Here is a 26662-nt window from a genome sequence, read left to right as displayed (position 1 = left end):
TCAAGTGACTTCAGAGGCATTGACACTCAGAGCAAATGAAGAGATATGCAGTTACATTTCTCTTTCCATATTAGAGAGATGCTGTTTAGCCATGAGGAAATAAAGTGACCTCTTTATGGGTATTTGATATGTCCCTCTCACAACACTTTACAGACAGTACTTGCTGGTATCTGTCTGAGTAGAAATTATTCTTAACCCTACTGTAAAACCCTAAGAAGATTTACTGAAGTATTTTTTTCTCTGATACATATCTTTTTTTTGCTTTTTAACATCTAACTAGCATACTTAAGAAGCTGAATGAAGCAAAGAGCTGTGATCTATGAAAAAAAAACCAACCTGTTTTAAGCTCCTAGCACCTTCACCTTCTATCTCTAATTACAAAACTAATAAATTCAGTAGCTATGAGAAGAACAACAGCTGAAAATTTGCTTAGTTATGGTTATCCATCATGAGTGAAGGTCAAATGCATAGATAATTTGGCAGAGGAGTTTCTAGTATCAAAATATTTACCTGATAATGAACCTACAAGCTTCCTGAGGATTAGTGAAGGCTTTCCATCTTGCTGTTGGGATTCCATGTCGATCTAGAAAGGCTTTGGCAAAACTGGTGTTGGATGCCAGCTGGGCTGCTTTTGCAGATGGTCCAAAACACCTAACTCCTGCTGCTCTCAAGTCATCAACAATCCCTAATTATCAAAAATAGCAAAAGAAGCAAGTCATCTGTTTGGAAGCATACAGTAATTTTGACAAAAAGAAAACTGCATAACCATCCCAGCTGTCTGTTACAACTTTTCCTTGTCACAGACAGCTAATCCATCCTTTAAATGAAGTTTAGCATATCCAGTGACCTGTTTAATAACTCAGTTTGAAGAGGTCTTTAGCTCTTTACATTACTAAGCAATGCCATGGTTACTACCCCTTGACTAATTAGGACTGTCTGGTACTTCTGTTTGCTATTTGAGACACAGAGATCTTACTGTATGACATTACAATAACATAAATGATGGTCTGGGTACTGTTGGATACTGCAACAATGCAAGGACAATTGCAAGAAAATTCCTTATATAAAGGAAAGCAGAGCAGTACACAAGAGTACTTGTAACTATTAATGATTCTTCATCCTAAGTGTTTTCCTCTGTTGATTTCTAACATACCAAAAACAGCATACCAGCTCTGAAGCCAAATGTTATAAGTGACAACAGTTTACATTTACAGGATAATTCAAATGTCCTTGGTCTTCAGTTTAGTTAAGCCAATGTCTCCTAAGATCAGAAATAGGTCGTTTTAAAGTAGAGTTCAAATTGTTGATTTTTACCATTAAGTTAATCATTTCAGCCTTACCAGCTGCCAAAAGAGCTTCTTGTCCAACTAACACAAGTCCAATATTATGATCTTTGCAGAACTGGGTAACAATAGTGTGATTGCTCACTAAAACAGCTAAAAAGGAAAAGGAAATATCATTAAGTTACCATTTTAAGCCCTAAAAAAAAAGAGATGGGAGATGAGACCATCATTGTTCCATCTCCCTAAGAATGTTTAAAATAATGAAACAGCCCACGAGGGAACTGAAAGTAAAACAAACAATTGAGCCCAGCATGAATACTGAACATTTCTAATTTGCACTACTTATTTTAAAATACATCTGCTAACTCATTTAATGTATTTAATGTACTATATGTAATCAATATAAAATTATAAAAGATGCTTATCATAACAGAATAAGAACTCTAAGAAATAAAACTGGACGTTCATAAGGAAACTCAATTTCAACATCTAAGCAAAGATTTACTCAGTGCCAATGCATGATGTAACTAAATTTAGCACAGCAATCTGAGTATACAACAGAGATGTTTCTAAACAGAAGTTAATAACTTTGAGCTTTCTATTCCTCTGTTAATTTTTGCTAAAACCAGCCAGTGAATCCAAGCATAACAGTGGGAGGAAAGAAATGAGGTGTAGAAATAGTCTCATATAAGCCTTGCTACCTTGAAAAGTTAGGCTAAAAATAGATATAGTATGATGTTTTACTAGGCAATTCTAAAATGCAGAAACAAAGCATACAGAAATATATGCCTTAAATAATTTGTGGTACCAGTAAAATAAAAGAATAGCTGTTACCTGCTACCAACTCAATCTAAATGTGGTCAGTGTTGTTTTATTTCCAAAACCTATATTACTGATTGCTTGGCATGGTGTTCTATTCCCCTGTCCTTTTTACCTGAATTTGAAATTTTTCCATTGTCAGCTGTTCCTGCATTTCCTGGAGCAACAAACACTTGTTTCACATGTGGGGACTGGGCCAACTTCCAGGCCAATGCATGCTCTCTCCCTCCACTGCCAATCACCAACACTCGATCAGCCATTAGCCTGTGCAAACAGGAATTGTAATATATAGTATTTTCTATTTATTTCACAAACCCATGCAAAAAGAAACAAAAATATATAAATTATCTCACTCACTTATGATTGGTAAGTAATATCAATCCAGGTCATATTATAAAGTTATGTATAAGATCTCTGAACAAAGTGACTACACCAGTGGTGTGTCTCTCACGTTTTGGTTTAAATACTGTCAACAATTAAATTAAGAATTCTTCCACTTGTTTCAGCATACTCAAGATTTCCTCTCTTAGGTATCCAGGATGAATAATCTTCTCCTGATCTGGTCTCATCAAGTCCTTTGCACAACTACACAGGACAGGATGTAAAGTTTCATGCAAATGCTATAGGTGACTTACCAGATAAGTATATTTCAAATGAAACACTGTGGTGAATATAAGAACTTTTAGGAGTGTAAATATCCTCAGAAGAATTTTCAGAACAGATATTATATTTGGACAATTGCTAAGAGGGTAACTTCAGCAGAACAGCATGCTCAATAAAAGGACAACTGTTAATTTCACTATCACACTGACATTTAAAACAGCTAGTCAATAATATTTCTAGGAAAATTAGTTTTGATTTATTTTAGAAATATTATCACAGTCAATGTAGGTCACATCTGCAAGCCTAATTTTTTCCTGTGTCATGAATGTGGACAAATGTCAGAAGGAAAACACACCCCAGAACATGACCTTTAAGGAAGATGCTAATGGCATAAACTAGTCCTTACCCAGGAAATAGATAATAAATTAAAGATACCATAAAACACCAGCTTTGCAAGCAACATGTCAGAAGTCTTCTCCCAAGAAATCATTACCATTGCTTTGAGTTCATTAAATAGTCTCCAAAGGCAAACAGAAGCTATACTGTGGTATAGTATTTCAGAAAATGTTTCTAGAACTGTGAAACATGAGTAACAGTGTTTTCATTATTTGTCCCTGAGACTGTACTAATATGACTTAACATAATATAAACAAAATAAAATCTAACTATATAATCCCTGGTAAGTATTAAATTGTCCATGTGCAATGTGTGTACTTCAAGTAGCCCATCCCTGGGGATTACAGAACATTTTAATTTTAAATTTTAGATATTACGCTCCAGGCATATATAACGAGAGCATATGCTTAGTGTGCTATCAGTTGCTAGACTGATATATTTGCAAAAGACTTTTCTAAGCTTTTATACTGTGTACCTCTCCAATATGTAAGACTTTGTCTTTCCTTATCTCACTTCTTGAGAAATAATTCTGGAGTCACTAGGAAGTTGCTGTGAATTTCAAAGTAAAGGGTTACAACTGCTCCATCTCTAACAAAGACATCAAGATGCTCTCTATAAAGGTTCATTAGGCACTAAGGTCCAGGTGTTATTAATAAAAAGCAAAGTGTTTTTAAAAGCAAAACTATTTTTTCCCACAAATGTAATTTCACAATTCACTGAATTTTTTTATAAGGCAGAATAGCTTGACGCTTCTCACTGGGAAGAGAGTAAAACCAAGCAGTGCCTCCTATCCTGTGGAAAAAAAAAAGTGGGTATTTCTATTCCACATCATACTGAGGGTACTAAAGATATTTTTTGCAAAGCAATTAAAAAATGTGCTAGAAGAAAACTGGTAAGACAGCTGGTCCTAGAGGAAAGGCTGTAGAAACACCCCACTTGAATCATCTTCCCTTACCGTGTCGGACACTGGTTTTTGTCCACACAAAAGGCTTGGAGAGACCACCAGATGGATTTGAGTTCTTCTTTCAGCTCCTGCTTCAGATCCAAATTATTTCTGATCACCTAAAGCCAGAGAGAAGGGTGAGAGGGTGAAAGAAGCAGCCAGATCTGCATACTGCTCTGCCCCCTTTTATCCTCCTGTCTGATGGGAGGATCCCCAGCAAGATCCCCTTAATGCCACCCATCCTTCTAAACAGACCTACCCACAGGTTTCAGCAGCATGGACTATTCTCCTCTCCTTCCACATTTCCTTAGCTAACAACAAAAACAGCTCCTCCCCACCAACCAGTCCTACACTGTTAATAGCATTCAACCCTAGAAAAGACAAAAAGAAATTACAATGTGGTATCGGAAAGCTGAGATCATTGTTCAGTTCCCATGTTAAGAGCAATTTAATATCCTCTGACAAGTAAAAAATATCAGATAAATTGTACAAAACCCCCTATCTTTCATGGTCTGTAGCTACAATAGAAACACTTCATTTAAAACCAACATGAGTAACTCCCACAGAGCTATCCTTTGTCATAGAACAGGACCTTAGATTGTGTTCCTCTTTGTTAAATAGCACACACTTGCTTTGTGCTGTCTTCTAATTATTATCCTTTTTACCTTTTTAAGAAATTTAACAAGCAGTGACAGAGACCCAGGGTATATAAGGGTTATTTTATTCTTCACTGGTTCCTTCATCATCCTGTTTGACGGCCTAATCCTTTCATGACAGTATCTGAAGACATTTGGTTAATGTGTGACAAGCTTGTGGTGCTACCACTCTTTACTGGAAACAAAATACATGTACCTCAAGGTAGCACTGAGCAGTATCTGTATGTCATAAAGTCAGGCAATGAGAAATAAAAACATACATTCATAGAAACACAAGCTATTAACTTTCACACCACTAAAATGGTTTTAAAAAGAAATGTGCAGAGTTTGTTAACAACTTCTGTGGAATTAACAGCTTGTGTAGCATTGAATAGAAGCTATACTCAAACCTGCCAGTTTAAGGAGACACGCCTGCTACAATAGTCTGAAACATCACTTACCAAGTACCTGTAGAGTCTGCCTTAAATCTGCAAACTCATAGTTCTACATTTTCTACCTGCGACTGAACAGCAAACCACAAGATTCCTATCTCTTATAACGTTGATAAAATTTCTCTCTCTTTTGCAACATTTTCAGGAATTTTTATCAAATAGTCAGGAGGTTGTAACAATTTAAGTCAGGAAGTGAACTTTTGCAGCCCCGAAATGTCTCTCTACTATATTGCTGTCCAGAAGAAGGTAATTTAAACTTGCATTTGCTATAGTGGATCAATTTGTATTGCAGTTATTTGACTAAACTATTTTCATAGGTGATGAAGTGAATATGCAGCAAAGAAAGACAATATAAATGGAAATTTTCAATATAAAAATATGACTTTTGCAGAAAACTAATTTGAAATGTAAGAAATTATGTCGAAAATCATAACCTAGTGAAAAATATCTCTGAAACAATGTATTTTAGTGCTGTTTATTCACTAAGATAGCATTCTGGCAAAGCAGTTAATAGGACAAGCAGTCAATAGAATACTGGGAGCTGTAAAACAAAACAGATTGTTGCTTTGTGGTTGTTGCTTCCTTTCATGTGTCAAAGTCACCATTTCACTGCCTGGATATACAGCATGGTCAACCATACCCCAAAAAGTATCATTAATAATAAACACAATTTAATTTATTTTTGGGTTTTAGTAACTGATGCTGGTGTTCAGGACAGCAACAAACCGTTGTCTTCCGCCTCCTGGGATTCTTCCCCTCTACTCTGCTCTTGTGAGACCCCACCTGGAGTATTGTGTCCAGGTCTGGAGTCCCCATCATAAGGACACAGAGTACCTGGAACATCTCCAGAGGAGGGACACTAAAATTATCCGAGGGCTGGAGCACCTCCCCTATGAAGACAGGCTGAGGAAGTTGGGGTTTCTCAGCTCGAGAAGGCTCCAAGGTGACCTTATAGTGGCCTTTCAATATCTGAAGAGGGCCTACAAGAAAGCTGGGGTAGGGCTTTTTACACACTTCTGTAGTGAGAGACAAGGGGAAGTGGTTGCCCAAGAAAGTCATGGCTGCCCCTTCCCTGGCAGTGTTCAAGGCCAGGTGCAAGGACCTTGAGCAACCTGGTCTGGTGGGAGGTGTCCCTGCCCATGCAGGGGGGCTGGAACTGGGTGATCTTTAGAGTCCCTTCCAACCCAAACCATTCTGTGGTTCTGGCTCCTTTTTTTCCAGGCTGAGGATGAAAACCGTTTATTGGTTTGGAACTTTTTTAGCTGAAGTTTCTGTTCTCCATCAGTCAGCCTATGCCACGCACCATACAGAAAACCCACCAGGTGTTGCTCGCCCTGCAGCAAGGCAGCAGAGGCTGGGAACCCTGTATCACAGTGGGTCTCACTTATCCTTTTCAGCTGAGGCCCACCACTGCCATCTTACGCTGCTGCTAACGTGGCTGCTAGGAGAGACCTGCAGCAGCGTGAAAACCACGTTACGGCCAAGGACAGGAATGCCGTCAAAGGCCAAACCTCTGTCAGCGTGAGGAGTGCACAGGGGCAGCTGTTTCACAAGCCCGTGAAGAGGCAGGGGAACTTGTCACCTACAGTGATGACATTGACTCAGGATAATCGCGGCGACGCGCATCCGTGTGTGCATACACAGAAACAATAACACAGCCCCGCCACCCTCACACCCTTTCCCACAGCGGCCCCCGCCGCCCTCTTGGGTGCTCCACGCACCCGGCCCCGCCCCCTCTCTCCCTCCTCCCCCCTCCCCCCTCGCGTCCCCATCCCGCGCACGCGCGCTGACAACGCTCCCCCTCCCGCCCCTCGCCGCCTCTCCGCCGAGTCGCGACCCCCCTGCTCAGGAAGGACGCGGCGGCGGCGGCGGGGGAGGAGGAGGAGCAGGAGGAGGTGGAGTAGAAGGAGGAGGAGCGGAGGAGGTAGGCCTGGGGCCCCTTCCGCTGTTGAGTGTCGTGCCAGGCAGAGGAGGTGGGGGGGGGATGGGCAGGGGGGGCTGGCCGTGCCCCTCAGACATGCGCCCCTTCCGGCGCCCGCCTCGTTCGGGAGGAGGCGTCCTTCGCCTAAGGGTAAAAGCGGTCGCCCGCTTTCTTCATCCTCCAGTGCTGGCGCTTACCCCGCCCACGCTGCTGTACGTCGCTCTGCGGGAGGGGGAAAAGGGCGGGCGGCGGCTGGGATCAGGTGAGGCGGGGGCCGTGGGTGAGAAAGTGCTTGTTGCTCTGTACGGGGTGCTTCCCGTGCCCGAGAGAAGAGATTGAAGGCGGGGGTGGGGGGGAAGAGGAAGGGTTCCGTGTGCCCGGCTGCCCGCATGCCGGTAACTGCTTCTCTGAGCCTTCCGAGTCACCTCAGGGCGCTCCCTCGTCCTTGTCCCCACAGCCGTTCGGGGGCATCCGTTGGGAGCCCTATAACGGCAGCGGGACGCGGAAGGCTGTACCGTGAGACAGGCCCGCGGGTGTGTGTGGGGAAAAGGGGGAAGGGGGGGGGGTAAGAAGGAGGGGGCAATGCAGCGTTGGGGCAGAGGGGGGTCCTGTCCTTCCATCCCTAGCCTCAGTGGGGAGAGATGAATTCCAGCGGCTGGAGAATAAAATGACCCCCCCGCAGCCGGCACTCTGTGGTGCCGTGTTGTGAATGCTGTCCATACAGTCTGATATAGGGCTTCTAAAGCACAAATACGTTCAAAATCAACTGTACAGCGTTATGGAAGGTCTGCTTCCCATCCCAAGTATGACGAATGACAAGAGTATATATCCATTGATCTTTCCATCCAACTGGTAGTAATGTGGATTTTTGGGGTCATAAATTATCATCATTGGCAGCCACCTAGAAGGAGAGAAATATCTAATCTGTATCATATGCAAACAAACTAGTAAGGCCCATCATAATAACCGTACTCTGTTAATACATTACCTGGATCAAAATCAAAACGTGCAGGATTGGTGCAGTCTTTCATCCAGTCACATCTTCCCTGTGTCACTTAAGGTGGATTAGTGCAGAAAGGCAATTTGGTATATACAGAATGTATAAGCATGATTTATTCCTTAAACTTAGCCTTTATTTAACTTCGTTTTTTTGCTTGGAAAGGAAGTCAGCAAAGGGTATATTGATGAATCTGCAAAAGCAGATTATTGAGCACCATGTATGTGGTATTTGTCTGAGGATGTTGATTAATAAAGATCCATTAGTTGATGTGAAAACTGTGTGTGCAGTTTGTATGATACTTTTCTACTTGATTTAATGTGAAGACTTAATTATATTGTGGTTTGCTAAAGGTGTTCCTTTTGTTACTTCCAAAAGCATTCTGAAGGGCTGGTATTCCTGACAGAATGCCAGATAGCTAGAACTATCTGCTACTGATCTGTTCTGAGTTTCAGATTTATAACCTTACCTGGCACAAATGAAGGAAAGTGACCACTAGTATGTGAGAGCCCTTCTGGGATATAGAGTTAATCTTAATGCGTCTGTAATATGAATGCTTCTTCACTTGTTGTGAAATGCTAAAAAGATACTGTGATGAAATCCTTCAAGATTGGCAGTAGGTCAGCTATGGTAGATCTCGAGGCAGTGATGAATGTGAATAGAAAATTAAGTTGATGCTGATTATTGATGTGTAGAGGAAAAGGGAGAGATTTGTTTTGGCAGTTACTGCTCAACAGAAACCATATTTCCAGTTTATATAGCACTGAGTTTTCAGAAAGGCAATAAAGCTTTGTCCTTTTAAGAATTCTGCAGTGCAGAGCAAACCTGTGCTGCTGTTCATCTACCAGGAGAAAAATATATTGTGAGTTAATTTTAATTTACCTTGTAATACTGCTACTTCAGTAATAATAATGCAGATTTAAATTTTAGTCTGTAAAACAAGCAAAAGATGGGTTTTTTCCAAAATTTTTTAGGGATTTCTTTAAATAACCAGTTAAAGATAAGACTAAAATAATTAAGTTCGTTAAAAAAGCATATTTAACACAATTTTTACAAAAATGTGTTTATAGGTCATTGTTTGTAATGTAGCTGCCTCTGAAGGAACACAGAGTGTCTTTTTGTCATGCTGACTAACAACATGGGGCATCATTTAATGGTATGTCAAGCAATCATTCCAAGAAATCTGAAGCCTATTCCCTACATTTGTGGCTACAGAATGTTGTCAGATTACAAATCTAAAAACAGCATCAAGGACTCTTATAAAATTCTTGCGCTTAATGAAGATTGTTGCCTTGAAGATGTGAGAAATTCATATATAAAACTTGCCAAAAGGTACCATCCAGACAGCGGTTTGGAGACAGCTGACGCTGAAATGTTTATTAAAGTAGAAGAAGCATACAGAGTAGTGCATAATCATTTGGCAAACAAAGAGGATCCGGATGAAGATGTGGAAGAGGAAGACCAGTTCAAACTAAAACCACTGCGACATAGACACTACTTGAGTTTTGAAGGTGTTGGGCTTGGAACACCAAGCCAGAGAGAAAAGCAATACATGCAGTTTCGAGTAGATCGTGCTGCTGATCAAGTGTTGGAGTACCGGAGGCAGAGACTTGAAAGCCAGTATTCTGTGACTGACCTAATGAAAGCAAGAGATGTGAGGCAGAGCAAAAAGGTGAAAATAACCCAGGCAGTTGAACGGTTGGTTGAGGACCTCATCCAGGAGTCGATGGCAAAAGGAGACTTTGACAACCTCAGTGGCAAAGGAAAACCTTTGCAGAAGTTTTCAGACTGTCCTTATATTGACCCTATGACTCACAACTTGAATAGAATTCTGATAGACAATGGATACCAGCCCGAGTGGATCCTGTTGCAGAAAGAAATACGGGAAACTATTGAGCAGTTAAGGGAGAGTATAGTGGCATCTAGAAGTAAGCTTGGAGAGCCAATGACACCCTACAGGCAAAAGCAATGGAATCGTATTTGTGAGCAGTTCGTGGAAGATATCAGGAAGTTAAACAAAATAATTGACAACTTCAATTTAGTTGTTCCTCTTCTGAACAGTCAAATGGTGCACTTCAGTGCAGACAGAGAACTTCATAGAGCACAAAAGGCTTATGAAGCTTCGATGGAGAACAGAGTTTCAGAAACAAAGGAGAATGAAAAGGAAGATGTTAAAAGGTTTGGGTGGAAATCTTTTATCTTTAAGTGGTTAAATCTTCAATTGAAATAGTACTAATTCATCTGTCTCATTAAAACTTCAAATGCACTTTATTACTGAAACTCATAACACTACAGAAATTTCAGGTGCACTGCAGATGTAAAATCCAGCTGTACACTGTTACACCACTTAAGAGGAATTGAGTTTTGCATTTGTAGGTGTTTATTTCTGAATATTGTTAAGGAACAAATAAATTCAGTTATCCTTGCAGCTCATTTTAGTTCTACTTAAATTAATGCTTCACCTTAGCATAGAAAATAATTATTTTTACAGTCTGTTATCTCTCCAAAAGGTGAAACTGAGGCATAGGAGAAACACATTAAAGACAAAGTGGAAGTAAAAGTCCTGCTGTGCCCTGCTTGACCTTTATCCTTTGTTATATAAATGCTTACAGCACATAAATTATTGACAGCTTTTATGCATTTTTTTAGAAGTACATTAATGTCCTCAAGGTTAAATTAAATGGGCATGAAGGGAGAGTTCTGGATGTCTGGATTTGGACTGTATGCTGTTGAAGTGCATTTTTGGATCTGGCTTTTAACACACAAGGGAGGTCTTGGAAAGCATCCAAGCAAATAAGGAAGATTGTGTAAAACTGTAGCCTAGTCACATGGCTTTTTGGAGGCAAGAGGAGGTGGGAATAGAAATTTTCAAAATTACTTGCACCATTTAAATATTTTTGAGTACTGGTATCAGCTTACTGGAAGTACGAAATATGAAAATGTGAAATATATATGTATTTTGCTCCTGTGACTGACTGTCGCTGTGCCTGCCTGTGTAGGAGTTGTCCTGTGACCTTGGCAGTCAGTGGGAAGGCGTCCCCAGGTGGCCCCGAGTATGATAGGGGCAATTTCTACTCAAGAATTTCAGACATTGCAGCTTTGGCAGAGGCCCCAGCACCAGCAGAGTGTGGGTTAGTGTGTTTGCTTTGGGCAGGTAACACTGCACAGTCTATGCTTTTGCTCATTTAGATGAGGTCTTAAAATACAGGCAGAACATAATTGTATTTGCTGGTAGAATGGATTGATTGAAATATCATTTGTCAGATAATCTGGTAATATAATTGAATATAAGTCGTGTACTGGTAAACACTATGGGTCTTCCAAGCCTTTGTGATGTGGCAAATAAATAATAATGGCAAGATGTTGTCATGTTTTAGAACACAGGGCTAATCTCAGCTTCCTTTAACACATTTTTTAAAGGAATTAAGGTAGTAAAATTAAAAAGAACAGTATTATGTGCAAAGTGATCTGTTGCCTGTACGGTCTTCAGGTTACATGGCAGTCCTGTTTCTGAGGACTTAGTACTAAGAGTGCAGATTGGTGTCCTTTCCTTTGTGATAAGGATGTGATTGACTGAGATTTCAGGGTGGGACTGGGTGAGATTGGGAAACTTTGAATTCATGACCTCTTTGTTTTAGCGGGTATGTGAATGAATGTCTTTATTTCATTTACTTATCCATGTGTTTCTGCTTTTAATTAAAGCTGAAAATTAAACATATTTTCACGGAAGTCTGTTGGCACAGTACACTTAAAAAGATCAGATTGTAATTCTCATTATGGTCTACATAAACTTCATCTGAATTGATGTTTAAACTAATCCAGTGACAAATTTAGGAAGAGCTAATTGCAAATCAAAATCATTGCACAAGAGTAAATAGAAACCAGACTGCAGTAAATCCAGCTTTGATGAAATCCAGGTAAGTATTAGCAGTTTAAATATTTAAGTTGTTGTAATGGATGAGTCAGCATACCAAGTGATTTTTATGTTCCTTTTAAAACTACTGGGTTTTATATGGGGTAGATGTAATCTGACTCATTGCACTTTAAATCAGCCTTATACTGTTGTAATGAAAAATTGGCAGGCATAAGTATCCACTTCTTCTACAATTAATGCAATCATGATGAAAAAAAAAAATTAAGTTTTATTTTCCCTAGGTGTGTGGAGGAGTAAATTTTTGCAGGGTTTGTGAGAGTCTGATCTCACTGATTTGAAATTGTCTCAAAAGAACAATTTTAAAGTGAATAGCCCCGGCTAGGGTGGAGGACCTGGCCTGGCCAGAGCTTAGCAGGGGGTGATGCCTGGAAAGAGATAAGAACTGAGAACTAAGAGCTGGGTGGAGACTTCTCCCCTTTTCAGAGGGCCTGTAATGCTGGGAAGTCCCTCCAGGCGTGATTACCCTGGCCAGGCTGGAGGAAGCCACCTTGTTTGTACTTATGCTGATGTACCTGGCTGAGGGGGATGGAACGGAGCAGGAATGATGCCTGGAAGGAGATAAGACCTGTGTGCTGGAAGCCCCCCCTCCAGGCAAACCTGTTTGCAAGGGCTCTGACGCCAATGCTCCTGGCTTCTGTGGCAGCTGACTGACAGCTGCCCCTTCGGAACAAAAGGAACTCGGGGGTATATATGACTGTCCAGGCTGTGACTGATTGGTCATCTCTTGACCCACCGCCATCTCGCATCGGACCCTGTCCAGGATCAGCGACATCTTGAAGAAACTCGCTGGACAGCTGCACCCCTGCTGGTGACTCTCTCCCGCTTTCTCTCTCTCTGTCATTCTTTCTTACCTTTCTCATACCCTTTTCTCTCCCATTTCTCTCTCTTCTCTCCCTTTATATCTTCTTCTCTCCCTTTTTTGCCTGGCTCTATCGTAATGCTTGTGTCAATTGTCAAAAGTCTGCTTTCACCTGACCCTTCGATGGCTGGACTTTTATTTCACAGATCCAAAACAAAAATAAATTTTAATGTTACCTTGGACTGTAATAGGCTGGTCTATATTTTTTGTTGTTCTGAACTCACAAACTCTGAAAAGCTGTATTTAGTCAGGACTTCTAGAACAAGTAATACTTCATACTGTATATGAATTAGAAAAACCCGGGACAGAAGCCTTCAGAGAGCATTTTTCTACCTAACACTAGACTGTTGCTTTGAATTTTATACCTGTTAGCTTACTAGTGACCTCAAGAGGGTTAAATCATTGCAGATTCCAAATCCAAATACACATTGTTTATTCCCAGAAGACCCTATGTGTTGGTCTAATTACTGTATGCTGTGTGGCTTGAAAGGCTTATCCAAGTAACAAAATATGAGATAGTTATTATTGGGATATATTAATTGAGATACCAGTTTTTCACAGAGTCAGAAGTCTTTTCTTGCCCAACAATCTGATGGCTCGCTCAAGCAGTACTAGCACTTTCCAGTGAAAGGAAAAGACATACAGCTGTATATTCAGTGGAGGAGTTTCTACATACACTGTTCCAAAGTAATAACACTGCTTGGGATGCACATGGAGGTTCAGAGAAAGCTCTGAGAAGGAATAAAAGTAATGATAAGCAAGAGCAGGGCATGCTGTAAGAGACAAAGACAAGTGGTAAATCTTTATGGGAGAAACTGACCCTATAGGGGAGAAGAGGATATGTGGTGTCTCCCTGGAGGTTGTTGCCCTACCAGTTGTGGTTCCCTGGATGTGGCAACCACAGTTTGCCTTCCCACAGCTGCAATCAGCTCTTCTGAGAACAGAAACTGTCAAGTGGGAGGAGTAATAGGAAAAGCTTGGAAAGGAGGGAGGAGATAAGGGGAAAGAAAAGGGCATGTAATGCATCTAGGTGAGGATGAGATGATGGCACATGCATTAACAGAAATTGAAGTGGGAGAGTAGGCATGGGTGAATTACTATAAAAATGGCTATGATCTTTGTCAATAAAAAGCAAGGCAAGAGTTCGGTTACAAGCTTCTTTGCTGAGCATCACAAGTTAGAACCAGTTGATCCTCATTGCAGTGCATAGCCTCTTCTCAAGGCCAAAAAAGTGAGAAAGGAGGAGCTGTTTCAAGCAAAACTCAGCTCCAGACCTGGTGGGACGGATTTGCCATAGAATAGAAAACAGAATGTACAGAAACCATCTTTTAAGTCATATATATTTTATTAGATTTTCATGCTGAAATGGGGATGTGGTCGTAACCAAAAGCCCTGTCGAACACAGTAAGCAGATACAATTGAAGGAAAAAAAGAGGGAAGCTGAGGGAAGGTGGCTTTGGGTGGACCCTCTAAATTTGAGTAGGACTTATAGGCTTAACAGCTAACTGTCTTTTATGAGAAACTGAACATTCTATATTCTATGCTATTCTATAGCATCTTTATGGGCTTCTCACAGTGCTGCTTTCTGCTTTCCGCAGTCCTGGTCATTGTTCTTGAGCAATCTTCTCAGAATGCCTTTCTTTTGTTTATCCTATTCCACTCTTAAATTTCTACTCACTTTTCAAACTGACTGCTTTTTTTGTGTTATCTGAATGTGAATTTTCAGGGGTGGTTAGGCCACCTTTGGTACTTAATTCAACATTTTGCTTTAGAGTCTCTAAGAGCTTGGTATCAAATCTTTCATAATTGACAATAATCTGTATTTTTCAAGAAGATGGTTCTTTCTTAAAGTGCCTCTGATGCTGGCATGGCATTTTCCAGTGCTTTAGCAAAAAATTGGCCAGAACAGAACCCTGTGCATGGGAAGTTTGGAGAACATTAATCAAAAGTTTTGGGTCAGTTGGTCTTTGGGCATGTTGTGTTTTGAGCCTATCCAATAACAACCATGCAGCTGCTCACTCCCTCTCCCCCATTTTGAGATGGCAAGAAAATCTACTTAAAACCTTGTGGGTCAGGATAAGGACTGTGAAGGTTCCACTTGCCAATTCAGGTCATGGGCAAATCATACTCAACTTGGGGAAAAAGATCAATTTAATTTATCATTAATCAAATCAAAACAAGGCAAGGAGAAAACAAAAACCAGAACTCAGATACTTTTATACCACCCCTCCCTTCTTCCTGGGCCCAAATTACTTGTTCTGGTACCTCTACCTCCTCCCCCACAGCCACACAGGGGGACGGGGAGTGCGTTTTTCTGTCTGAACATCACAGGTTGTTTTATGCTACTCCTTCTTCCTCAAAGAGAAGGATTCCTCACAGTCTTCCCCTACTCCTACGCGGGGTCCCTCCCACAGGAGAAAGTCCTTCACAAACCCCTCCAATGTGAGCCCCTCCTGTGAGGAACAATCCCTTAGGAGCAAGCTGCTCCAGAGCAGGCAGCCCACAAAGCTGTGGGCTACTTGAGGAACAGTCACCAAATGGCTGCAGGTCCTCAGCATCTGCTCTGTGAGCTGCAGGTCCCAAACTGCTCCAGCGGGATCCTTCATGACCTGCCGGTCCACAACATCTGCTCCTTCAGGGTCTGCTCCATGTGTTGCAGGGGACAGCCTGCCATCTAACCATGGGCTGTAGGGGAAAATCTCTGTTCAGGGCACCTTCCCCCTCTCACCGATCTCCCTCTCTGCTCCGGCACTGCTTTCCTCTGGCATTGCTCTCAATGCTTCTCCCTGAATCTGGGAAACGGGAATGTGAGGAGGAAGACCATGAAGGTGCTAACGACGATGTCATACATGCCATGCAATAACCACTTGGGCTGTGTTGAGGCTGTCTGGGAAGCCAGAAATAAATAGTTCAGATGCTTCTTTCTGGACAGCTGAAAGCAGGATTGCTTATTAATCCCGTTAGTTTTCATTACACCAGACAGAGGGCTGAGGTGTGCCAGCAGTTCGGGAGGACGTACATACGCTCCAACACGGGACCTGCTGGACCACGATGGGGTCGCGGCGCCGTACTTTCCTCGCGAGACAGCGCAAGGCGACGGGCGATAAGGCTGACAAGACGACGTGGGTCACCAGCACGGTTCCACTCGTCTGAAGCGACAGCCCAACCCCTCAGCCTCCAGGGGTCTCCGTTAACCGGTTACACTGGGGGGGGTGGGTGGGAAGCCGGGACCCACCCCACCCCTCCCTGCCCAGGGGACGAGGGGGCGGGGCATGTGGCGGCCCCTCCCCCCACCTGCCGTTGCGGCCGCTGGCGTAGCATGCCGCCTCCACCAATCGTGGCGCCCCGCCTTCACCCGGCCTCCGCTGACGCACAGCGCCGCCTTCCGATTGGTGGGCGGCCGCGTCGCTCTCCGGTCTCTGCCCCCCGCCCCCGCTCACCGCAGCCGGAAGAGTCTTGCCCAGGACAGGGGGGTACGTGCGGCCGGCGCTTCCCTGCCGCTCCGGTGCGGGCGAGGGGCGGGGTGGGGGGCCGCGGGGTAGGGGGCTGGGTGGCGGGGGACACACGTGCCTGGCGGCAGCGCGAACCCCATTGCTTCTGCCGGCCAAGGGCCCTCGCGCGTCCCGGGGCTCTCTCCCCGTCTCCCCCTCTCTCCATTCCCCCTTCCTCTCCCCCTCTCCCCAATTCCCCTTCCTCTCCCCCTCTCCCTCTTCTCCTCGCCGTCCGTGAGGGACCCTCCGCGGCTCTCCCGGCCCGAGGAGCAGCGACTCTTGCCCGCACTTGAGCTCGGAGCCTGGGACGGCTTCTCCCGGCCCGCCCCTTCCCGGTGCCTGCGGCTCCCATGCCACCCCTCGGTGCTCGCCTCGGCCTTGGGGTGGGGGGTGCCCGGCCGTCCCGATCTGCCCCTCACGTCGCAGCCGCCACCTTTCGCCCTGTCGTGACCTCGGCCGCAGGAAATCGCCGGGGTGGTCGGGCGAGCAGCGGGGCCGCCGCAGGGCCGGGGTCGGGTTTTTCTTAGCTTGTCATTGTCCGCATCAGGGACAGGGAACGGTGGCACTGAGCGGAGTTGGAGATCTGTAGATGGAATGGTCCGTAAATTGCTGCTTTTTTTTTTTTTTTTTTTTTTTTTTTTTTTTTTTTTTTTAAATACTGCTGCTCTCAGCGTAACTGTTATTGTCAGGACTTTGCAGCTCTGGGATTCTGCCTCTTACTGTCCCGTCATGGCCTGAGCCCATTAAATAAATGTTGATGCACAGAATGTACTCTTACGAGCATAAGTAGGCCTGCAGATAATTGCAGAATTGATCTTTTTCCCTCCCTCTCTCAAGTCTTCAAACTTTAATAGCACTCTTAAGGGATAGTTGCTGTAGCCAGGTGCTCTGGGGCTGAGCATCATAGAGATTTGTGTAAGGCTGTTGCCTGTTAAATAATTCAGCTACATAGCCTTATTTTTGTGTAAGTTATTTTCAAAGTTCCTTTATTTTCTCTTTCTGTAATACAGCATTGTGTTGTGTATAGGAAACTGAAACTGCATGTAATTACTGAAATGAGTGAGTAGTCTGAAGACCCTTTAGAAATTACAGCAAGCTCAATAGAAAGTAACTGCCAAATACCTTTTCAGAGTATATGTGTATAGGAAATCATGTGGCTTAAAGCATATTCTGTTTGGTTGCTTGTGGAAGGTGCTATCTTCTTTAAGGAAAACAGGAGTTTCCTAATGACTTTACATCTCTTCTGTCTATCTTTATCCTTTGGAAACAGGAGGTTCTGGTGTTCAGGGGCCCTTGCACATTTTTTCTTTTTGCAGGCTTCTTTTGTATTTTCTTGCAACTTCTTTAGTATTTTGTTCAAAGAAGATAACTTGGGGCGATACAGAAAGGGATTTTAAGATGAAAACTTTGATCTCCAGTTTGTGTGTTTTCATTTAACTTTCTTGGTCTGAATAATATGTCAGCTGTTTTAACCTGAGTGCTATCGTCTACCAGGTGTTATTTTTACAGTGAATGTAGCTTTCCTTGTTAGTTCTTCAGGCACTGCTTTCTTCCTGCAAGCATTCCTGTGTTTTTGTGTATTGGACATGAGTGAGAATATTCCCTGAGAACAGTGGGAGAGGCTTTGTGCCCTTGGAAAAGGGGAGGAGACAGGTGGGAGGAAGGGCATTGAAGGACAGCTAGTGCAAGGAGTTTTACCTGTTTCCTTGCCATGAAGTATGTGGTTGTATAAGTTCAAGCCAAGAGAGGGTGTTTTGTACATTTATTCAAGAAAGAAAGTAATCTGAAAGCATCTGTCTTCATGAGAATTTTCTTGTCTATGTAGTAGGATATATTTGCACTAAAACCAATTTATGTGTCTATATTAATCCATGGGAGGATAAGCCTTAATCTGGCTTTTGTGTCTCACTTGACAATGCCACAGCTCTTTCCCAGCTGAAACAGATTATTATTTTCTTCCTTCTTTTCTAAGAGGGCTGAGCACTACATACATATGGAACACTAACACAATGATTTGGGTTGGAAGAGACCTTCAGAGTTCATCTAGTCCAACCCCCTGCTAGGGACAGGACCCCCCTGCCATCTTTCATTAGACCAGGTTGCTGAAAGCCCCATCCAGCCTGGTCTTGGAACACTTCCAGGGAGGGGACATCCACAACTCCAGGCAACCTGTTCCAGTGTCTGACCATCCTCACAGTAAAGAATTTCTTTCTGATATCTAATTTAAACCTCTCCTCTTTCGGGTAACCTTGTCCTGTCACAACAGGCCTTGGTAAAAAGTCCTCTCCATCTTTCTTACAAGTCTCCTTTATATATTAAAAGGCCAAAATAAGGTCTCCTCTGATACTTTCTGTAGGCTCAACAATGCCAACTCTCTCAGCCTTTATTCTTAGGAGAGCTGTTCCAGGTCCCTTGGGATGGCAACCTGTGCCTCTAGCCTATTGAAACCAGTATTGTATGATAGCAAGGTATTTAACAGCTTGTGAGAGAGTGAACAACCCTGTTGCATTTGGGTTGGCTCTGTGCTGCCAGTCCTTCTCGTAAGTCTCATAGGCACTATGCCCCTCCTCCAAAAGGCTTAAAAACTATGGAAAAGTAGTTGGTTATACTTCAGGTTGGATTAATTTTCCTATGACCTTGCAGTCTTATTTTTATGGAAACCCCACAGCCCTTATTGGTTGTGCCCTCCACACCTGGGTGTACTCAGTCAGGTGCATGTTTCATGAGCAGTGGCATTGTCTGTTCACAGAAATATTAATATTAATATGTTGGTCAGAGAACATGGACTCTGTAATGCTGGAAGAAATGGTGTGTCACTGCTTTCTAGTCATGAATCTGTGAAGTCTACTCAGATGGAGCTATGTCAGTAGTGAGAGAAATGGCTAATTATTTTTACTGTTAATTGGGCCTCTCCTGAAATATACCTTTGAAAGACTCTTTTGCAGAATTTTGAGTGGTACTGGTTAATGTTTAGATCATCTGACAAAAGGGCCAGTGGTATTATCACCTTTGTTTCCTTTTACTGCCATTTGTATTCTTGCATACCTGCTCTGCCATTGGGCTTTCTTTGAAATAAAAGGTACTTTCTGGCATTAGACATATGTAGAAATAATGGTGGAATTCTCACCTCTGTTCTGTTGCACATTCTCTGCACTTTGTTTCTCCATGTTTGTTGTCTTATTCCAGTGAAACAAGAAAATTGTGTTGTCAGTTACCAGTCTTTGTTGTGGAAAGAATGCCACCAGATAGTGTTTCTCTCACCTGTTCACATTAAATAGGGTGCTTCTCTCCTAAGCACAAAGTCAAGGCTAAAGCAAAGTTCATTACACCTCATCACAATCATCATTGTGAGCAGGTATTAAGCACCTAAAATACAATTTCTGTTAACATAATCTGCTTTGGCAGAAGGTTGCCTTGCATCTTAGAAACAATCAAAAAAAACAACACCACAAAAAACCTTCTTTAGTCTTCACTAGTTTGTCACTAATACAGCTGTGAAAACTCCATTTGATATCCAATACAATTAAGTTTTGAGAGATTTTGTCTTTTATTTTTGAAGTGAGCAAAATGCCTCTGTTTTCTCACTAATGTTTATTTAAGACAGTTTTTTTTTTTGTACAATGTATGATATCCATGATGTTTATAATTTCTGACTTTGCAGGGGTTTTACTGGGGTAAATGCTAGTCAGTTTTTGAACTGGCAAAACAAGCTATATATCCCTTTTAAATCATAAGAGGGAATGAATTTTTGTCATTTTATTTCAGACATTTGAACTGGAGCATTTCTGTAGCAGTAAGGTTTCTTTCAATAAATTAGTGAAGAATTTAACAGGCTATTTCTTAAGTGTCACAGAAGGGTTGAGATTGAAAGGCACCTCTGGAGGTCATTTGGTGCAATCCCCCTGCTCAAGTGGGACCTCCAGAGCCAATTGCCCAGACAGCTTTTGAATATCTCCAAGGATGGGGTGCTTCAAATGTGTATAAGAGCAGCTCAGAAGTGCTGAGCAGAAGGGAAAGATCACATCTCTTGTTAGCAACACTCCTCCTAATGCAGCCCAGGGTACTGTTCCCCTTCTTTGTCACAAGGCGACATGGTTGGCTTATGTTCAGCTTGGTGCCCACCAAGACCCCCAGGTCCTTTTCTGTCACACTGCTGTCCAGCTGGGTGGCCCCAAGCATGTATGTGTTGAGGGGGGTTGTTTGGGGTTGTTCCTCCCCAGCTGCAAGACTGGGGAATTCTCCTTGCTGAAATTCACGAGTTACCTGTCAGCACATCTCTGTGGAGGTGCCTCTGGGATGGCATGCAAGTAAAGGGTGAGAAGTAATTTCTTTTGTTGTTGACATATCTGAAATTGTTTTATCCAGTGGCTTTTCTTGACCTGCTTTCTGAGTGGCAATAGAATTTTTCATTCAGTTTGAAGGAGGTGATTTTGTCTTGTTGTATTGATCCTATTTAAATAGCCCATTATGGGGAAAATTCCAAAGGAAAAAAAAGTAACTTTGGTAGATTTCAGATCACCACCACTGTGTCCAGGGGGGAGAAGAAATAATGCAGCATGTTTGTCTGAGAACCATGTAGTCTGTAGTGACAGAAGCCATGGGAACCATGAGCTATGTTGTGGTGTGGGGAGGGAGGGATTACTGCAGGCTGAGGAAGAGACCCATACAGGGTTTGAAGAGGAACAGATAAAATACAGATGGAGCCATTTTAAGATGGCAGAAGAAGGAAGGGCTGTAGGAGCAGTTTGTAAAATGCAGTGTGGCAGTTTGGCTGGAGAAGGAACAAGTGTTTGAAAATTGCTGGGTAAAAGTGTAACCTAGGAAAACATCTGTATAGTTGAACCCAAATACCGTAGAAAACGAAAATAGTTTTTGGATTTGAGTGATTGATTTTAAGGTAGCATCATAAGTATGGATGGATTTCTGGAACTACATTTAGGAGGACAAACTTTATCTTCTTCACAGGAAGTGGCCTGTGTTTATAATGTAAGCAAACTATTTATTTTCCACTTCTATAGGTTTATTTATTTTATATTTTATTTATTATTTTATTTATCGTCTATAGATTTTTTTATTTCACTTCTTAGTGGAGACTTCTTATTACCATTATCAACCAGAAAAATGTTCTACAGCAGCCTTTCCTGTAACATAATCCTAAAGGACATTTGTCTTTTGTTAGCCTTTATGAAATATCTGGAAATTATTTATGTGAGGCTGGGAAAATACAGAAGTTGACAATATTGAAACAAATAGAATGGCTGATAGAGTGGCTGTGAATCACTGCAAAATAGAAAAACTTCTGATGTTCAAACTAAATGCTAATTGTCTTGCAGTGTGAGAATAGGTATGTAGTGGAGAATCTTTTAAAGCTCCTTTTTCAACAAATTGAGAGCTGTGTTGTTTTAGTAGTCACTTTGTAATACTAATTGGCTGTCCTCTTCTTGTATTTAAAGTTCTGTGTAAAGTTTATTTAAATTTAAAATGTATTTAAAGCTCACTCTGTGAAGCAGGATGTCCTTTACCCTTGGTATTAGTTGATTCACTGAGATGATTCCTTTTTCCCTGTGTCAGAAAGATGCTATGTTATCTGTCTTGTTTGGAGACTGGAAATACGTGTATCTTGTGCAAGATTCCTTGGCCTGACTCAGAGACCAAGTTCTGGTCTGCATATGGAGCTCTCTTGTTTGCATCTTACTTTTTTTGACTGCTAATGCCAAAGAGAGGATCATGACTTGAAGATGAAAATTAAATTTGAATTTTTTTCTTTTTCAGTCCTGCTTTCTTGTTTGCTTTTATTTTTGTATTTCATACATGTGAACAAACAGTACATTCTATTTAATTTATGTTTCAGATGTGATAATTTAATGCATACATTTTTGGGTCAGGTTATGATTTTATTTTATAACTCTGTGAGGAAGGATGATACGTTGTTTTGGGTTTTTTTTTTAGTATAGCTTGTTAGAGAATTGAGAAAGTATATGAAATACTTAGTTCTGTAAAAAAAATAAACCAAACCAAAAAACCTAACTAACCAACCAACACGCACATTGTAAAGCTTACTTATGACAGTTGTCAAACAACTCAATATTGTACTGTTTTGTATTAAATGCATCTTGGGCTGTTTTTCAGGTATTTAGGACGCAGTTGTTAATGGAAGAATTAATGTATAAGTACAAAATAAGAAGGGCAATCTAATCCTTGAGGAAATGGCAGGATTCCTAGACAACTTCCGATGGCCAGAGTGTGAGTGTATTGACTGGAGTGAAAGAAGAAATGCCATTGCTTCAATAGTTGCAGGAGTATTGGTAAGTTTTGAGAAGATGTGAATCATGGCTGTGTTGACAAATTTGGAAGTATGACAACATTACATTTCAGTTTCATATATTGTGAAGGTTCACTCTTGAAATGTATCTTAATTCAGTATATTTCTTTAACATTTTAAAAGTGTCATTGCTAGGCAGGTCACATAATTTTGCATTCTGTCCAATAATTATGTACCAGTTCTGCTCTCTCTTTAAACCAGTTTGAAATTCCTAATGGATTTTTGTCATTAATAGATATGTTAGAACACCCATGCTATGGAGTTTGTATCTTGTAGTTGTTTAGAGTCGGAATTCTTAGAGATGTACAGGGAATTTAACCATACACTGATAATTAATTTGAATAGAAAATGTGTCCAGTTACCAAATACTTCTCTGAAAACATCAACATCGTTTATGTAGAATTTGCATATCAAACAGATTTAGAGTCCCACTTAAAGCTAATAATGTTCTAGAATAGTTTGTATTTGTTAAAAGACCAATCGTATGCATAAACATTTGCCTTGTTTTGTCTGCCTCTCTCTCTCTGCCTCAAGCCTTGTAATACTGGTCTCTTTTATTTACAGTTTTTCACAGGTTGGTGGATAATGATAGATGCTGCAGTAGTTTATCCCAAGCCAGAACAAATGAACCATGCGTTCCATACCTGTGGGGTGTTTTCAACACTAGCTTTTTTCATGTAAGTGTACATAAAGGGAGTTGTTACAAACATGAGCTGTTAAACACATTTTTTACAGTATGGTATATGATAATCTATAACCACTTGGTTATAGATTACTTATGAGTAATCTTACTGTACCTTTTTGCATGGCTTTTTCTATGCCCTTGGGCAAAATGTAAGAAAGCAGACCTTTTGTAACAGGCTTTCTGTACTAGGTGTTTAGATTCCTGGACCAAATTTCATGTAATTCTGCCCAGTTGCTTACCTCAGTATAAAACATTTGACTGCCTTCTCCCCTTTTTAAAAAATAATTCTTACAGCTGTCTCTAGCTCAAGTCTTCCTGAAGTGGGGTATTACAGATATTGTTTCAAGGATGTAACATGGCAAGCTTGAAGGAGAAGCAATAGCTTTTATGAATTGTACAATATTGGCAAAAAAAAGGATGGGTTTGGTTATGCAAGGTGTTCTTAACACATGGCATCTGAGAGGTTGTTTTTTTTTTTCTGTTGAAGAAGAGCCTGGGATGACCCTCCTGCCCACTTGAGATGTTTGGACTGGGGCCCCTTGCTTTCTCAATTCTCCTCAGGAAGGTGCAGCTGTGTCCAGTCTTAGTCTCTGTAAAGAAAAGTTTGGACCCTAGGTTTTGTCACAGAGTCAGCATATTACAGCTTGAGCTGGATACCTCTAAAGAGGGACCCTGCCCATACTTTACTTGTGCCTGTTAAGGTCTCACACACAATCTGGCAACACGCTCGTTTGCAGGGTGTGCCAGTGATTGTTCATCCAATTATTGTCCACAATGATTACATCTTCCCTTCTGATGGGTTTTACCCTCCACTATCTGAGGGTCTCCACTGACTGTCAGTCACTTGTTGTCAGGATGATTTCTCTTCATTCTCTTCCAGTTACTTCTTGCCAAGATAATTGCCAACAACCCAATTTATCAAACCTAAGTTTCCATTAATCCTGTTTATCATTATATAAGATAGTTTTGAGTTATTATCTCGTTGTCTACATCTGGTTTCAGTGTTAACTCCAGGGGGTCACAGTAGAAGTTTAAGCAAGGTTTAATCACAAGACTTCAATTAACATTTAGTTACAGTTTGCAGCCTAAGGCCTTAACGCTCCACCTACTCATTGTAAGTTAAGTCACTTATGTCAAGCAGTTTTCAGTTTTCATGAATCTTAAACATTCGTACAATAATTCCAGTAGCCTTTTAATCAGTCTGATAATCCCAATATTCCTATAATAAATCCATTTGTACTTTCAAAAGTCCTCCCTTTTATTTAGCTTATCTGCTAACATTTCATTGGGCAGTTCTTTTAATTTTTGAAGGTGCCTTATTACTGTTAATAATCACATAATTTTCTTCAGCAGAGTAACTGATTTTAAGAAATTCTATTGTCCTTCCTTACAGGGTGTCTCTTACTTGAACATTTACTGTGTTCGTTGTGAAGGAAAGCAACAATCATGAGGGCACTGTTTAGTGGCTGTTATTATTCCTCTGAAGTGGCGTTAGATACTTTTAAAACTTTAACAGCCAGAAAGCAACCAAGAATATTTCAGTCACTATAAAGGGCAATTCTTCATCTTACAGATCTGTTAGTGTAAAACTTACAAGCAAATAGGGAGTTTCCTTCAAGTCCAGTGGGAATCCTCTCATTAAGGAACATGTGATAATATGAGACTGTACAGAATGCCAAGTAATTTTTTGCAGTATTTGTTGCCTCTTAGTACTTACAACTTTAAAATTATTCTCTAATTATCTGAAGTGTATACCCTTTTTTTATTCCTAGGATAAATGCTGTATCAAATGCACAGGTGAGAGGAGACAGCTATAGTGATGGATGTTTAGGAAGAACAGGTAAATTAAGTCTAAAAATCATGCTTTGTTGAAAGACTGATTATTTAAGTGTTGGGGTTTTTTTCTAAGTGGTAGTTAAACATTTGCAAATCCTTTATATCTGCTGGGAGAAATTAATTTCTGCTTTGTGATAGGCTGTGGAGCAAACATTCCTTGATAATGCTTTATTTTAGAAGGTATCACAAGCATTCTGTTTCCTTCGTATGTCATCTACTGTGTGGTGGCAGTGGACGTGCTGTCCTCTTTCTACTTTCAGAGTAGAAATGTTTGTTTTATGTACCCTATTGAAATGCCATCTTTATTTCAGAAACACTATCTTTGGCAAAGTACCTCATTGTTAGTCTACTCCAGGTTGTACTAAGTGATGTTATTGGCATTTCTTACAGCTGAGGGGAAATTTTTGGTGGTTTTGTCTGCTTGCTAAAGTAAGGGGAATGCAGCTGCTGTGTGTGTTTAGAGATGGCAAGTTTTGGTATGTTTCACCCTTGATAAAGAGTTCAATCCTTTCCCTTTGTGCCTTCAGCAATGTAAGACATTGTATCATGGTAGACAGCAGCTTGGATCATTTGTCAGTATAGATAGCAGTGTACATGGTTCTCAGAGGTTCTGATATTCCCTGCAGGTGCTCGCATCTGGCTCTTCATTGGGTTTATGTTGATGTTTGGTTCCCTTATTGCTTCAATGTGGATTCTTTTTGGAGCATACGTTACACAGAGTAAGTGTGTTTATTTTCACATACTGAGAAGTATTTTAACCACCAAAAGAGGCAGAAAATCCAAAAGAATGGAAGTGTGTGGTCTGCCTTTGTCAGAGCCATACTGTCTAGTTTTGTCATCAAGAGGATGATACTATTAATAGTATTTTAAATACACCTTCCTGTACTGAATATTTCCATTGTTACTTACTTTTCAGACACTAATGTTTACCCCGGATTAGCAGTGTTTTTCCAAAATGCATTGATATTTTTCAGGTAAGTTATCTGGGCAAAGTCCCCTCCTTCATAGGGGTCTCTTTCTTACCTGTTTCCATGCACATTGATACTCCTGGAAAATAAGTTCTGAAAACTGGAGGCATTACCTTCCAAAGTGTGGAGTTTGCTGCTTTCAACACAGGATGCTCCCTATTTTGATTGATTGCCCACCCTGATCTTCACTTAAGGAAGGTAACAAAGGCTTTTCTTGGGTCACAGAGTAAACTGATATTAGACTAGGAAGCGATGTGATTTATGCATTATTCAGTTATAATGCAATATTCAATTATTCAATGCATAAACTGATCAAACTGTTTCTTAAAAACTTTTTTTTTCTCTGCTACTTCTGTTACTCCCTTCACTCCAACAATCTCTTACTTCTTACTCCTTCTCGGCCCATGAGAAACTTTTCATTTCCTTTATGCTCGTGTTGGTACAGCCCTTTCCACTCTCACTAAATTTACAGCTCTAGAATGTGGATCACCAAGGATATAGGAAGTATTCTGGGTAAG

General features: G+C 41.2%; 3 protein-coding genes across 5 annotated transcripts in view; 2 read left to right on the top strand and 1 right to left on the bottom strand.

Moving 5' to 3' along the window:
- The window catches only part of LOC103531075 (trifunctional purine biosynthetic protein adenosine-3-like), a 53851-nt gene extending 49718 nt beyond the window's left edge, over window positions 1–4133 (bottom strand). Inside the window, exons 1-4 of the mRNA XM_030469591.1 lie at window positions 4057–4133; window positions 2218–2366; window positions 1341–1436; window positions 511–685 (exon numbers count right to left, since the gene is read on the bottom strand). Coding sequence (XP_030325451.1) covers window positions 511–685; window positions 1341–1436; window positions 2218–2362 — 416 coding nt within the window. The 5' untranslated portion in view covers window positions 2363–2366; window positions 4057–4133. The remainder of the gene's footprint in view (window positions 1–510; window positions 686–1340; window positions 1437–2217; window positions 2367–4056) is intronic.
- A 2776-nt stretch (window positions 4134–6909) lies between these two features.
- DNAJC28 (DnaJ heat shock protein family (Hsp40) member C28) lies at window positions 6910–13030 on the top strand. Of its 2 annotated transcripts, none has more exons than XM_030444727.1 (2): window positions 6910–7055; window positions 9120–13030. In XM_030444727.1, exon 2 carries the CDS (start codon window positions 9173–9175, stop codon window positions 10277–10279), a length of 1107 nt encoding a protein of 368 aa, XP_030300587.1. In that variant the 5' UTR covers window positions 6910–7055; window positions 9120–9172; the 3' UTR covers window positions 10280–13030. The 2 variants fall into 2 exon arrangements, with proteins under 2 accessions (XP_030300587.1, XP_030300579.1); XM_030444719.1 differs by lacking the exon at window positions 6910–7055 and adding an exon at window positions 7124–7314.
- A 3179-nt stretch (window positions 13031–16209) lies between these two features.
- TMEM50B (transmembrane protein 50B) overlaps window positions 16210–26662 on the top strand; it is a 15405-nt gene continuing 4952 nt past the window's right edge. Inside the window, exons 1-6 of one of the 2 annotated variants that reach the window (XM_030450686.1) lie at window positions 16210–16315; window positions 22463–22638; window positions 23220–23332; window positions 25113–25180; window positions 25803–25895; window positions 26093–26150. In XM_030450686.1, the coding sequence (XP_030306546.1) occupies window positions 22540–22638; window positions 23220–23332; window positions 25113–25180; window positions 25803–25895; window positions 26093–26150 (431 nt within the window). In that variant the 5' untranslated portion in view covers window positions 16210–16315; window positions 22463–22539. Of the gene's footprint in view, window positions 16348–22462; window positions 22639–23219; window positions 23333–25112; window positions 25181–25802; window positions 25896–26092; window positions 26151–26662 lie in introns of both variants that reach the window. The other variant, XM_030450694.1, reaches the window with a different exon arrangement.

This window comes from Calypte anna, chromosome 1, assembly GCF_003957555.1.
Source record: "Calypte anna isolate BGI_N300 chromosome 1, bCalAnn1_v1.p, whole genome shotgun sequence".
NCBI lineage: Eukaryota > Metazoa > Chordata > Aves > Apodiformes > Trochilidae > Calypte > Calypte anna.
This window is presented reverse-complemented; position numbering and strand designations above follow the sequence as displayed.

Coding starts and splice junctions, on each gene's coding strand:
- DNAJC28 (XM_030444727.1), top strand. CDS start 9,173: ATGCTGACTAACAACATGGGGCATCATTTAATGGTATGTCAAGCAATC.